The sequence below is a fragment of the Epinephelus moara genome, chromosome 22 (genome assembly GCF_006386435.1).
Source record: "Epinephelus moara isolate mb chromosome 22, YSFRI_EMoa_1.0, whole genome shotgun sequence".
NCBI classification, from domain to species: domain Eukaryota; kingdom Metazoa; phylum Chordata; class Actinopteri; order Perciformes; family Serranidae; genus Epinephelus; species Epinephelus moara.
In genome coordinates, this window is record NC_065527.1 from 29,803,651 (window position 1) to 29,817,984 (window position 14,334).

Genomic DNA, 14,334 nt, shown 5'->3' on the forward strand with positions numbered 1-14,334 from the left:
GGTAGATGCACCGCACACCAGAGGGTTGAATTACTTCTTCTTTGAATTTATTTTCATTTGAAACATTACAAACGTCTTTTATCCACCGTTTCACCAAAAAGGCGTTGTTTGTAACGGTTCAGATCTAGATTAAGAAGAACCAATGCAGCCCTCTTATGTGCACTGCATCTTCTTATTTACTATTACTATTTACTCAGATGTTTCCTGCTATCACCTGTGCCAAGTTATAAGGACTGACAGTGAGTGCACGTGACATGTGCTTCTGAATGAGAATAAATTATTTACTGCAACACCAGGGATCAGCACGCCCAGGTCTTCACCCCTGCCTGCCCCGTGACACACAATGCACCTGGCCCCAATGCCAGTCCTTGCAGGTGGTGGCCCCACAGGGTGGTGGCTCCATGTCATTCACTGGGGCTAAACCCAATTGGGCCCCATGGCCCAAGGCATAACAAGCGACTTACTCTTTCCCCGAATGTGCTGTGTCACCGAAGTCTTCTTGAACTGCTCTTAGTCTGGGCCCTCCTTTGGGACCACTTTGCCTTGGGAGACCCTACCAGGGGAAAATCCAACTCCCAGGATCCATTGGAACACACAAACCCCTCCACCATGTTAAGGTGGCAATTCTTGGGTTAAAACAAACAAAAACAAAAAACAATCAACTAAACAAGGGACTGTAAATGGACTCGATTGACCTCTAAATATGGAAAAATATCCTTTTTACTGCATTTATGTGTGTTTTCTTCAATGTTACATTGAGCTTGGAGGAATAAATAAAATAGTTGTAATTAGTTGTAATTAACTGTGCAAACAATTACAACTTTTAACATAAGATGACAGGTGTGATCTTGAATGTAAGTCATGCAGGTCAAATGTTATTGTTTGCTGATTGAAGTGCTGGTTAAAGAAGACATTAAGGCAGCTGAAGCAAACTGTGATGTGTTTTTAAGGTTTGAACAACAGCATTCTGCAACATATTCTGGTGTCTTTCATTTAAATTGATCCAATTACATTATTTATTAAAGTTACCTACAAAGAAAACCAATTCTTATTCATTTTTATGTTGATTAACTACTCTGAGCTCTGATGCTGAATCCTTTGAACGTCACTCTCAATCCTTTCTCTGGCCTGCACCACCCTCTGCTGGCTCTATACTGATGTTACATCAGCAACTGCAGTCTGATATTCTTACCAACATGAACACAAACTCCTTGCCAACTGTCTGAAGATAAATCTCTATGAATCTCTTAAAGGACTTCATGAAAAAAAAGCTACAAAGTTTAAATAAAATACCATACTGAAACAGATGTTTGAGAGTAACAAAATATAAAAAACAATACACAATTTAAAAATTGCTGCAACAAAAACAGAATACCACCAGAAGATTGTCAAAACAAAGAGACATGCAAACAGAAAAAAAACAAACAAAATGCACTACAATAAAAACAAAACAAAAGCCATGCTGTAACTAACATGAACTAACATGACAAAACAAAAACACACTAAACTAAAAACACACAAGCTAAACAAACCAAAACAAACATACATGAGCATAACAATAAAATTAAATAAAAACTAAAAAAAAACTGCAAAGAACAAAACAAAGCAAACAATCAAACAAAGCCAACCAAATAAACAAACAACCTAAAAGGAAGGTATTCCAAAATATAAAAAACAAACACAGACAACAAAACAAACTGTAAACAACAAACACAACAAGCTTAACAGAAAGATACAGGTATTTAAGAGGAGGTACTACAGGTCAGTTGGGTAAAACTTTTATGTTATAGATATCACCATGAAACCTTTTACGTTTTTTACTTAAATTTAGACAAATATTTTATGTATTACAAGTTGTCTGAAATTTTATGTTTAAATATGCAAAGGTGGCATTATCTGATTAAATATGCACTAATCTGAATACATTTCCAGTACAGAAATGTCACCAGTGGATAAAGCTAGGTTCAAAATTCTTGTTTCACTTTGTTGACCTACAGTCTATGCCTCAAACCAGAGGGTGATGTCACGGTTGCTACATCCATTTTTTTTTTTTACAGTCTATGTTGTTGACAAATTGGAGTCAAAGGTCAACTGTCAAGAGCCAAAAACAAAATCAACAACAACAAAAAAGTTTAGTGGATGCAAGTGCTACAGAAGTGGAGATTTTTGGCACTTTGAGTTTGAAAATAAAGCCTTTAAAGATACGTATTGTAAAACATTTTTAGATAAAAAGTAACACTACAGGTAAAAAAAATGATGACTAATAGATATTGCCATGAAACTTCCCCAGTTGATTACTAACAAAAAGATTGTGTATTACAAATTTTCTCAAACTTGATGTTAAAATATGCAAATATGGAATTATCTGATTAAATATATACTATTTTCACAGCTAGAGGGTTTATATGCAGAGTTTGCATGTTCTCCCCGTGTCAGCGTGGGTTTTCTCTGGGTACTCCGGCTTACTCCCATGGTCCAAAGACATGTAGGTTAGGTTAAATGGTAACTCTAAATTGTGGTGATGGCCAAATGAAGCCTCATGAAGCGTTTTCTTTATTTTATGAGCCCACTAGATGGCACTTTTTGTTCAACAAAAGGTTGAAAGCACACTGAATTGTCATTCTTTGAGTCTCTCTCTCTACAAACCAAGATCGCCATCTAGTGGGCTCATAAAATAAAGAAAATGCTTCATGAGGCTTCATTTGGCCATCACTACTAAATTGGCCATAGGTGCCCAATGTCAGCTGAGATAATTTCCAGCCCCAACAGCAGTTAGGGAGGCAGTTACAGAATATGAATAAATGAATTAATCTTCACTAAAATAAACACCTATGTGTATTTTGGAAGTTTTGTTCCACTAGTCTGAAAGAAGCAAACTGACCAATGCATGAAAAATTCTTTTCACGACTCAGAAAAAGAAGACAGATGACAACACTCCCACCAAAGAACTCTTTGAATTTGACCAAAAAGCATGATTTATAAATTAAATAAATAAAACAATTAATAAATATCTGGTCCCAGTAGCATGTACATATCTGTAAAAAGACTTTGGAGCCGCATGTCCAACATCAAATTAAGACATGATGATAAAATAAACACATGAATAAACTGTATAAAACATTTAAATCAGCAGATGCTTTTAAGTAGATGAAGTTTTGTGACATCAGCCCTGCCCACCTCTACATCTGATCACCTGAACACACCTGTGTGGCTGTTTCAAGAAAAGGTTAAAGGTCAGATAAATGAAAACTTCACCAGCAGCAGACTTTTTGGTACATTGACTGTTTTTTTGTTTTGTTTTTTTATTCAAAACGTGTGTCTATATATTGAACATCAGAGGGCCGGTCCCCTCCTACAGTCACCCCACACGTCAATATCAATAATAATGATAACAATAGAATCATTAGAATAATAATCCATCTGTTGTCTCTGTCCTACGGATGAGCTGAGCACTGCTGGTACAAATCAGAGGGAGGAGCAGAAAAAAATAAAACAGCAAACAAAATGATAAAACATACAACAGGAATCACTCTTTATCGTCACACACGCATGCGTCACACACGCATGCGCGCACACACACACACACACACACACACGCACGCACGCAAATTTTACAACAACATTCCTGTGCATTTTTCACATTTTCATGAACAATTTCTTTGACTTGGATGCTGCTGGCTTATTTTCTAAACCATTTCTCTGCCAAAAATTACAAAAATAACAAACAAAAAATACAGGCACTGATCTTAAATAAAAGAATGACTAAATAACAAAAAAAGTGCAGGAGTTGATTTACAATTGGCTCCTTTTTGTTCATACCCTGCAGGCAGGCGACTGTAAAGCAATTACACAAAGAATTGACAATATCAGCACTTATGTCGAGTAATGGGTCAACATGATTTGTTGATGTAGGGATATCGGAGAATGTCGGCAGCTGACAGGTAACTTTTGAGCTCTGATATCCAGGCATGGCGTTTGAATCATCATGACATCAATTTAAAAGAGCTCAAGGATAAAAAAATACCATGAAAAATAGAGAGAGAGAAAAAAAGAATAAAATAAGCCAAGATTGGACACAGGACGGAAATTACAATCACAAATTTAGTTTTGCAGTTTGCCCTCCAAGTTCACCTGTGAATGTGTGTGTACAGTACATGTCTGAGCTCCACTGACTGAGGCCAAAAACAGCTTTAATACTCACCCAAAATATACACAACTGCACTGAGGGAGTTCTTCTTTTAGGGACTGTGTGAAAGTTATTAGATCGGTGAGCGGGGGTGAAGGTTATGTTTTCCTTTTTAAAAAAGCAACACCCTCCCCTCAAAGTCTCAAAATGATATACTGTAACAGGACTGTGTTGCTACAATTGGTTTCAAAGCAAAAAATACAGTACAAAGAAAATAATTTATGATCTACTCTATTTCAAACTTTGACATTTTCACAATAGTCACAAATTGGCACTTTAGGGAGAAAATTAGAACACAATATACAACAATAAATCTCGCTTAAATAAATTATAAATATGCTGTAAGAAAATGAGAAAAGGCTTTCCTAAAAACATCTAAAAGACGACCCTCCTGCCAAAAGAGCTGCCCCTAATAACTTTCATACAGTCCCTTACAGTCCTGATTTACCAAACAACTTTTTTAAAGGTCTGCACACTCGGCTGTAATGTGGCACTGTATTTCCAAATGTCAGATGGCTCTAACTTAGATATGGCCGCCAGTTTTGGCCTGGATTTGGGTTTGGGGGAATAAGCTCCAGTCGTTACAAAGTCTGACCAGCTTTGGGCCAGAGCCAGCACCTGCAGTTGGACCAGAAATTTGGCTGTGTCATTCAGCACAAATCATGAGTTTGTAAACTATTCATGTCAGATTTGGTTTTTAGGCAAAGCTATTTCGGCTATATAAAGGAAAAGTTCAACATTTTTGGAAAATATGCTAGAAAGCAGGCTATAACTCTTAAGTCAGGACATAGTTAGCCTAGCCTACCATGAAGACTGGAAGCAGGGGGAAACAGCTAGCCTGGCTCCAGGGTTGCAATGGTATGAGATTTTCTCAGTACGATAACTGTCTCAGAAAACATTGCAGTTTTATGGTATCACGGTATTACATAATTATTACTATTATTATTATCAGTCAGAATTACCCTTAAAGGAATGAAAATGGACAGGTTATTTCTGGTTAAACAAACATTTTATTACCATATGTAACGCCCATTAGTTACACACACAGTGTAATCCCCAATTTTACAGCTTGACAATGTGTAGAGCTACTACCTAGTAAGATTTTAAATGTAGTTGCTTATTTTCACCAGCAGGGTGCGCATTCATCCCACACAAATGCTGATAGCGCCTCTAGTTTCCTTGTTTTTTTTTCAGTTTTCGGTTTTTTTCATACGCCGATGCAAACCGGAGCACTACGCGACAGACGAGTGAGCTTGGTAAGGTTGATAACTGCCTGTAAAGTTGTTGAAACTACATTTTTGTTCGAGTTATCAGTTTGGAGGACTTCCGTGCAAGGAAGAGAGGGTTTTCTTGCCAAACCTGACCGTGTGGATATTAGTTTTTATCGAGCGAAAACTCTGGTGAGTAAATGCTAGTAGCGATTAGCGTACCATGCTAATGATGCTGACCACGGCTAATTACCTGCTTATTTTCTTGAATATGTCTCCACCACGTATAGTTATGCTTCTGAGATAGTGTTTAAAAACCAACCGGAGACTGATAAACGTGTGTTGAGGTTGAAAATGTATTCTATTGTGTATTTCTGTGGGAAAAAAAAACGATGTATGTGTTAATTGAGCTAGCACATGCTATACAGCTAAGAAAGCTGGTTGTTGAGGTAGAACACACGCAGCTGTGTGCACTTGAGCTTACAGAAGGTAATTCATTTCATTTTCTTGGGTAAAAACATGATTTAAAGTCATTCATTTCATGATTTGTGCACAGTAAGCTGTGATGGGTTTAAAAAAAAAACATTTAAAATTCATATATTGACACATAATTGTGTGTTGGCTGTTAAAAAGTTTTGTGCAGCTGTATATGATACTTTGTCATTGAATAGTTCATGTTCACAGATTTAAGATAAAAAGAGAGTTAATATTGTACAGTTAAGATAAATAGATAAAAAGATAAATGCATGAAGAAGAGAGATTAAAGAGATAAATACTAATTTATTTAAAAGAGATACTACTACTGCTCTATGTAGGGTTTTTTTTTTTTTTTTTTATGAGTGGATTCTGACGGCGAGCCAGAGCCTAGACCGGTGGATCGTGGAGCGTCCCGCAGGCCTACACGCATGGAGGGTGTGACGTCAGCGGGAGCTTCACTGTGCTTTGGAAAGAACACCTCTTCATACAGATAAGACATAGAACATAAAATCACACTACCCGGGTAGATGAACTATTACACAAACACACTGAAGAAGGACAAACTGTGAACACTGACTTAATCCAGACTGAAGAAGGACAAACTGTGAACACTGACTTAATCCAGACTTGACTTTTTGGACTCTTTTTGGACTTTATTCTTTTTTTAAATTTTCTTTATTGTTTTGTTTATTATTTTGGGCCCATATTTACTAATTCACACTGTGAAGTGTTTTGTTGTTCTATTAAGTGTTCTGAAGCATTATTCAGTGCAATTTTCTGAGTGCTGCTAATTTCTGATACAAGGAAAAAGAAGTTTTCAGTCATATCTGAAATATCCGTGTTTTGCACTTAAAGGTGGCACTTTTGCCAATAAAGGCTATTTTGATTACTACTCTTTTCAAACCGTTGTCCTGCTCCATCAATCCTCCTTGAACGTATCTATTTCTTCTGATTGGCCTAAATTTAGAGTGCATGACAGTAATTTTATTATATGCACATTAGACAGTGTTACACATATTTGCAACTTGAAACCATTTTTTAATGGAGATAGTTTGTAAAAAGTCTTCTTTTTGAAAATAACAAGAATAAAGGTGAGATTTTTAAAAAAAAATATCTTAGATAAGCAAATGTACACGGTACTTTTTAATATTAGGGTATACCTGAAAGTTGTACACCATTTCAACCCTACAGTACCTGCTTTTGTCAAAAGTTAGAAACTACACCTACTACCACCTCTAAAACTTACAGATAAACACTTGGTATCTTGTTTGTTAAATCTGTATGCAAACAGAAATGCAAAAACGGTGTGTGATTTTAGGTGAGATACATGGTGGAACTATTTCTTTGTGATGTCCTGTTGATTGGTTGCCAAACGTCAACAAAAGCCCCCTGACAGGCTTGTGTTAGATCAGGCCCGTCTTTGCGCTAAGCTAACCACGTCCTGACTCTCCGAACTAAACACACAGACAAGAGGCTGATATCCATCTGAACATCTAAATCATGGAAAGAAAGCAAATGGCCATATTCCCCGAACTGTTGACCTATTCTTTCAAAAACAGGAGCTAAAACTGATTAATGCCGTAGTTAGTGAAAATGCTAGTTTCTGATTGGTTTACTGTTAAAACTGTGTAACCAAGCAGCTCAAACAAGGATCTAATCAACAGTTGAACCACCTTTTTACACAAAAATAATGAACTTGGGGACGAAGTATTTTCATTGTCTCCTCCCTGTCCATTTGTTTCATATTTTAGGCCGTCTTATTTTGAGTTATCCTTTACATGGAAAAGAAGAACTGGCCCTACCCAGCACAGCTTCGTATACTTCAGGTGAGTAATGAAGCATCTGTGTGTCTGCTTTGTGGATCACAGCACCGGTTGGTCAGTTTTTCAGACGTCTGCACATACAGCAACAGCTACATCCTCCAGAGACGTCCAAATGATTGACATATGACCATGATAACTGTACAGCTGCTCTGCTACTGTGTGTGTGTATGTGTGTGTGTGTGTGTTTAGACCTCCCTCTATACAAACACCTGCTTCAGTATTCAAACATTAAGAGAAAGGGTCCTCCTCACTTGGCACGGAGCGTGATGATTGGCCGAGGCAAGAGGTGAGGGACTGAATGTGGGCACAACAAATAAGCCCCCAGGATGGTGTCCATTTGGCAGCCACTTCCTGTTTGTCCGTCCTCTGCAGCCCTGCGATCCAAACACCTCAGCTGGTTTAATCTGAAATATAACATTTGATTTTATCCTCCCTGCACTCAGGTCAAAGTGGTTTAATCTGTCCAACCCTGTGGAAAGGTTTCTGGTATGATCCACTGAGCCAAAGTGGCGCTGTGGTTATGAATAACCCTGCAAATGGGTCCAAATGGTTTCTTCCATCCACCCCTGCTGATAGGCCAGTTTGGACTGTTTCAGCTGCATCTTTGGGGCCAAAAAGTAAAATTCACTGAGGGCTTAAAACCACGATCTTTGACCCCTCTGATGATGGCCTACACAGTGTGTCTCTGCTCAGTTGTGCCCTGACAATAAGTCTGATGGTGGGCGTGTTGGCGTCTTGGGTGGAGGCAGTGGCCGAGGTGGTGGCGGCGGTTTGGTACTTGCCCGTCGTGGGCTCCCTGTCCCCCCACCTCCATCGCTGTCGGCTCTGTCTGCTGGGATCGGAGGAGGTGGCGGCGGGAGGCGGGGCAGCGACATGGAGCCGTGGTGGTAGTGGAGGTGGTGGTGGGGGTTGTGGCGGAGGTGGTGACCTGACGTCATCCCAGAAGGAGGGATCCGGGAGCAGGAGGAGGCAGAGGAGGATGATGAAGGAGGGGGAGGTGGGGGAGGTGTGAGCGTGGCTGGCCTCAGGCTCTGGATCCGCCGGCACTCCTGGCAGATGCGCACGTGGCTGCAGCCCTGCAGGAAGCTGCGCAGTGGGGCGGGAGGAGCCACCAGTGCCGATGCTGGAGGAGGGGGAGGAGGCGTGCTGGTGGTAGCGTTAGCGCCTAGTGGGTCCTCCAAGAGCCTCTGTGGCCCTGGGCCCAAATCAGGACCTCCTCCCAGACCTCCCCCCAGCCCACCTGTCAGCGAGCCGGTACCACTGTATAGTTTGCCGTTGCTGAGACGCATCTCACGGACCAGGCGGATGGGGCGTGGCGCAGCCAGAGCCAGGCGGGACGGGTGACGCAGGACCCCGCCACCAGCGCTGCTCAGTGGCCTGCGGCGTCGAGAGCGAGAACTCTTCTTACAGGAGACAGCGTTCCGAAACTCTGTTAGCATTTCCTGACAAACAGAGACCTGAAAGAGAGAGGAAGAAACATGAATTTACATTCCTATTTATAATATTAAGAATATTTAAGCACCAGAAAAATGTTGGCACTGTACGTTTCTGCAAAAAATGAATATGTTTCATTTGCACATTATTATGTAGCAGTATGTTTAAAATTTACGTTTCAAAAACGGCGTGGTTAATGTGTGCTTAGGTTTAGGCACAAAAATACTTGGCTATGCTTTTGAAAAGATCATTTATGGCTGAAAATACATGGTTTTGGAGGCAGAATCTCAGCTGAAAACACAGCGACATCTCAGTAAAAAAACAAGCGCTTTTCATGGCATTATCCACGGTAGAGAAACAGTGATGGGTCACTTTACAACACCCACGTTTGGGCTTAGAATCTGCTGGAAACAGAGCAATGACTCACTAGATTACAACTGGTTTTGTTGTTTGTTGGTCTCTAACAGTGGTCTGCATCTTGGCAGGTGTCTCAACTATACACCATCCACCATCCCAAGTCAGCTCATTCACTACATCACTTTAGAAACATTGATAGTTCGTCTGAAACGTACAAATGTAATGTATCTGTGGTTTCCGTGGAACATAGAATGCCAACATTTTAACTAGGTGGTGGGGGGAAATACATGGTCACCGTTCTTATGTCTTATTACTTTAAAATATACATATATAATTTATTTATTTTTTGAAGTCCACTTCTTATTGTCAATTATTTTATTTGTGTTCTTTGGTAAAACACACATACACACATATGCACACGCATAAAACAAAACTCCGTTGTGTTCACACAAAAAAAAAAGGTAGATCTACTCTTGCATGTTGAAAAACCCACATTTTCTGAATTGTTAAATATTACAGTAATGTAATAACGACGTGAATATAAATGAACAATGTCAGTATTTATACAATTTCTGGATATGGTCATGTCAAGAAAACATAAAGAGAGAGTGAGGACATATATGTGTGTGAGTGAGTAATACTTGAACACATTATGCTTTTTTCTGATTGTGTTTTAATGCTCTGCAGCTTCCCACCTCAAACTAGTGCTATCTGTGAATATGTTTCAGTGTGTGTGTGTGTGTGTGTGTGTGTGTGTGTGTGTGTGAGAGAGAATTCATCCTATAATCTGTCCTATATAAACAGTCTGGGCATAAAGTCAAATAAATGGCAGATAAATGAAGAGCGAATAAAAGTCAAAAATTGTATCTGCAGAGGTCGAACGAATAGACACAGACTGAGGAAGACTGACTGCTGGAATACAGTGTGTGTATGTGGAGAGAGGGAGAGAGACAACTCAGCTTCCTGTTTAGGCTGGAATTTTAATTATTTTATCAGCAGTGACATTTAGTTCAGGTTCTTCTTTTAAAAACCACATTAATTAATACTTTTACACAAGGACGTATGTGCATGTGCACAAGTGCTACAACACAATGCACTTTCTTGCTGCCTGTAACTCAATTCCACTGATTTACATTTTGTGATCTTTGAGCTATAAGTTTCTGTCTGCATTCTGGGTGATTTTGAGGTATTGAGCTTTAATGGTCTCACTATGTTAGAACAGATTGTTTTGCAGATGAAACTTTCTAATACTGAGAACTCATATTTTTTCAAGAATTAAATGTTTCTGTTTACGCAAGATAAAAACAACAACGGTTTTCTTTCTGACAGAGGGGATAGTTTCATCTTAGTATGTTTTAATTCCAGTGCTGGGTATCTGTACTTTTAAGATGTCAAAGAAAAAAACGAGTACAAAGTTGTATATTAAAACTTCTCCAGTCAAAAAATACCTGCATTCAGTCCTTTTTGTACCTAGATCTGGACAAAAAGAGACAATATGTATGATTTTGCTTGCGATTTATTGCAACATGTGACTGTCCCACTACTGCAGCTGCCAAAACCCATACAGTCCGAGGTGTGGTGAGGTTGAGCACAGTGTATTTGACGTACCAAGTACCAAAAGCAGTCCCTCTGATGGTCACTTGAGGCTGGCTCCAAGAGTGAGTCAAACCTTATAGACCCCAGTGTGAAGATGCCCAACTTTACAGCAGAAATAAACATGTCTACAGTCTGGTACAAAAACAGTTTTAGTATCTATAGCTACATTTTGCATTCATAGCTCATTCATTTACATTTGATTAAGGCTTAAAGTTATTCATAATTAAGGGTGTGGCTGCTTTGAGTGACAGGTGGGTGCCAGCTGTTGACTACAACAATGTTGGTTAGGCAATGCAACCATGGTGTAACCCCAGGTTCACAGAGTATAGGTGTAGCCATAACTGTCGCTATTTCAGTGTGTCTTCAGTTTATTGTGATGCTTTGTTGCCTAAAAAAGTCAATGTCCTCAAAAGAATTCAGCTTTTCCAGTAAGTACATTCTGTTTTAATGATTTCAAGGCTGTTTATTGCCAGCAAAAATTTGGATTAGCATTATCATTGTTAATCATAGCTGTAAATGCACCATGCTAGCTAAGCTAGTTTGCGCCACCCTCTTGCCCAAATATGGTCACTTCTTGCTCCTCATTTTCCAAGATGGCAACAGCCAAAATGCCAAACTCGAGGATTCAAAACAAGAGTCCACAAACCAATGGGTGACCTCACGGTGGCTACATTCATTATTTTTATCCAGTCATTGCTCACGAGATGCCACCGAAATGTTCAAAAGTAGCCTATGGCAAAACGATGCTTTACTTTCTGAGGATATTTTAGAAAAGACAACAGTTCAGCAACATATTTTAATTTAGACACAAACATTTAGTGAAATCAAAGATATTCATTGAGAGATATAAACTGATGATACAGTTTTGCTGACAGGCTTTTCAAAATAAAGCAACAAATAAAAAAAAATAAGTTTTACAGCTCCTGCTGATGCTTTCTCTCTTTATTTTTTCGTTTGCTGCTGTCTGTCTATCTGCTGTTTATTATCATTATTGTTGCTGTGGACCTCTGCTCTCCTTTCTGCTCCAGAGTTCACCTCTCACTCAGTAGGCTGGAAGAGGTTAAAGTGTGACTGTTTCTATGTACTTCTGAATAAAGAACATTCTGATCATCAGCTGCTCAAACATACAAAACACCCACCCACCCACAGACACACAGACACACAGACACACACACACACAGACAGGCGCACAGGCGGATGACCTACTGAGGTGTTTGAGCTGAGGTTGAGGCCGGGGGCAGGGCAGGAGGAGGAGGACGAGAGAGGAAGAGGAGGAGGATGATGATGAAGGTTTACCTCGTCCGTCTCGGCGGTGCGGCGCGTCGCCCACACAAACTCCATGATGGCCACGAAGACGGCAATGATGAGGCCGCAGATCAGGACCACGAATATCCCTCCAATGTTCTCCATGCCGAGACCTGAAACACAGTAACGTACAGCAGAGTAATAAAACTGTGTTCATTTAATACAGTAGTATTAAACAGTAGCACAAAAAAAAAAAAAAAAAAAGTTTAGCTTAAGGATGGGAAGGTCATACGTTGGCAATGGCACTAGATGAAAAGTCAAAGGATTAAAAGTCAAAGGATCATCAAAGTTACTTCAGTTCATCCTCAACATTACTGTAATGTCTGAACCATGTTCCCTGACAATCCATCCAATAGTCGTTGAGATGTTTCACTCAGAACCACAGTCCTGCACTGGGTTGGGTACCCATCAAGTAACCCAAAAAAAGGGGTAAAAACGGGTAAAAAATGTATTTATATAAATTCATGGGTACAAGCACTGTTGAAAATGAACTAAACGCTGGCAGACAGTGGGTAAGAACAAAAATTTTTTTTTGTAATTTTTAAGAATGAAACAAATGAAAAAGATGTGCAGTATACATTTAATATTTTGACATACAAATCACTACTATCAAGCTGCAATTCCTTTATTTCGAAGGTCAATGACACAAATCGAACCTTTGACACCGTCGTCACATTCGTCACCAACATGGAGGACTGATGAAACTGATGATGAAACTCTGCAGCCCGAGAGTGAGGTGGCAGCCTACATGGAGTTCAAGACACCCAAGGAGAATCCTTATGAGGTTTTATGGTGGTGGAAGGAGCATGCTAAAATGTTTCCTAACCTGGCAGTGATTGCGCAGAATATTTCGCCATCCTGGCATCCAGCGCAGCCAGTGAAAGAGACTTTTCCTGCACTGGATTTGTCATTCAAGAACGGAGAACCCAGCTTAATGTGAGTGACTGTAGCCTGTGTGTTTAATCAAAGCTGCGGGCGGATGCGGCTTTGACTTAGACATAATGAGGGGTAACAGGATGATTCTGGTACTGAGCTTTATCATTATGGAGGGGTGCAGGTTTTCAAAAATGAACCTGTGCAGGACTCTGCCACAAATACCAACCTGGTGAATGCTGAATTGTTTGAAAAATGTAAATGTTGTAAGCATGTCTGTCATCATTCCTCTCTGTCTAAAAGTCATTTTACCTTTTTGTTAATATGCATTTCTTGTATTTAGAGGTGCAAGTAAATGATTCGAACATTACAGAATCAATGATCCATCTGTCTAAAAGTAATAGCTGATCAAAAGCTACTTCATGTGTTACTAGCCCTTTTTAAAAAGGAACTGTGCAAATTTGCAGGAAAGCCCAATCAGTCTTTTTTCAGCATTGGCACTATAAAAACAAAATCAGGGAGTGCAGGAAAATGCCGCCTGCCTACTTTTGTTTATACAGAATGTGCCTTGTGAACAAGTAACAAAACATGTAGCTCAGCGCGTGACGTAAACAGTGACGTACTCCGAGGGAAGTCGCGGCTAGTCAGTCCTTCAGCGATTCTCTCGTAAGTCAGCCCGTTCTTCACCGTCCCCATCATCTGACGGTTAATGGCGTCTTCGTTTGCGAGGGCAAGGAGGGTGCGCAATTCCTTGTCTCCCCAGTTGCTCATCTTTACAGTGTCTGTCAGGTTTGCGTGTCCCTCTTGCTACTAGCTGCTCGCTAATTCCTGCTATCAGCTGTTTCCTGTTTATCCACCGCCAGTGGCTAGCACGTGTGACGTCATCAACAGCTCCTCCCACAAGTCATCAACAGCCCCTCCCGTGGCGGAAGGGCACCTCGTTCTTTTTAAACCAAAAAGCTTCCGCCAATATGTCTATCCTACGAGGCGGAAAATTGGGCACCTCGGAACAACTCCCCAATCCGGCTCTCTGTGTCTAAATTAGGGGTGTCAAATTATCGCGTTAATTGCGAAT

The 14,334-nt window shown here is 40.0% G+C and overlaps 1 protein-coding gene across 1 annotated transcript in view; it reads right to left on the minus strand.

The window, feature by feature from the left end:
• Positions 1 to 8,383: 8,383 nt before the first annotated feature.
• The window catches only part of LOC126383943 (glutamate receptor ionotropic, kainate 5-like), a 169,337-nt gene continuing 163,386 nt past the window's right edge, over positions 8,384 to 14,334 (minus strand). Inside the window, exons 18-19 of the mRNA XM_050034709.1 lie at positions 12,288 to 12,499; positions 8,384 to 9,151 (exon numbers count right to left, since the gene is read on the minus strand). Coding sequence (XP_049890666.1) covers positions 8,384 to 9,151; positions 12,288 to 12,499 — 980 coding nt within the window. The remainder of the gene's footprint in view (positions 9,152 to 12,287; positions 12,500 to 14,334) is intronic.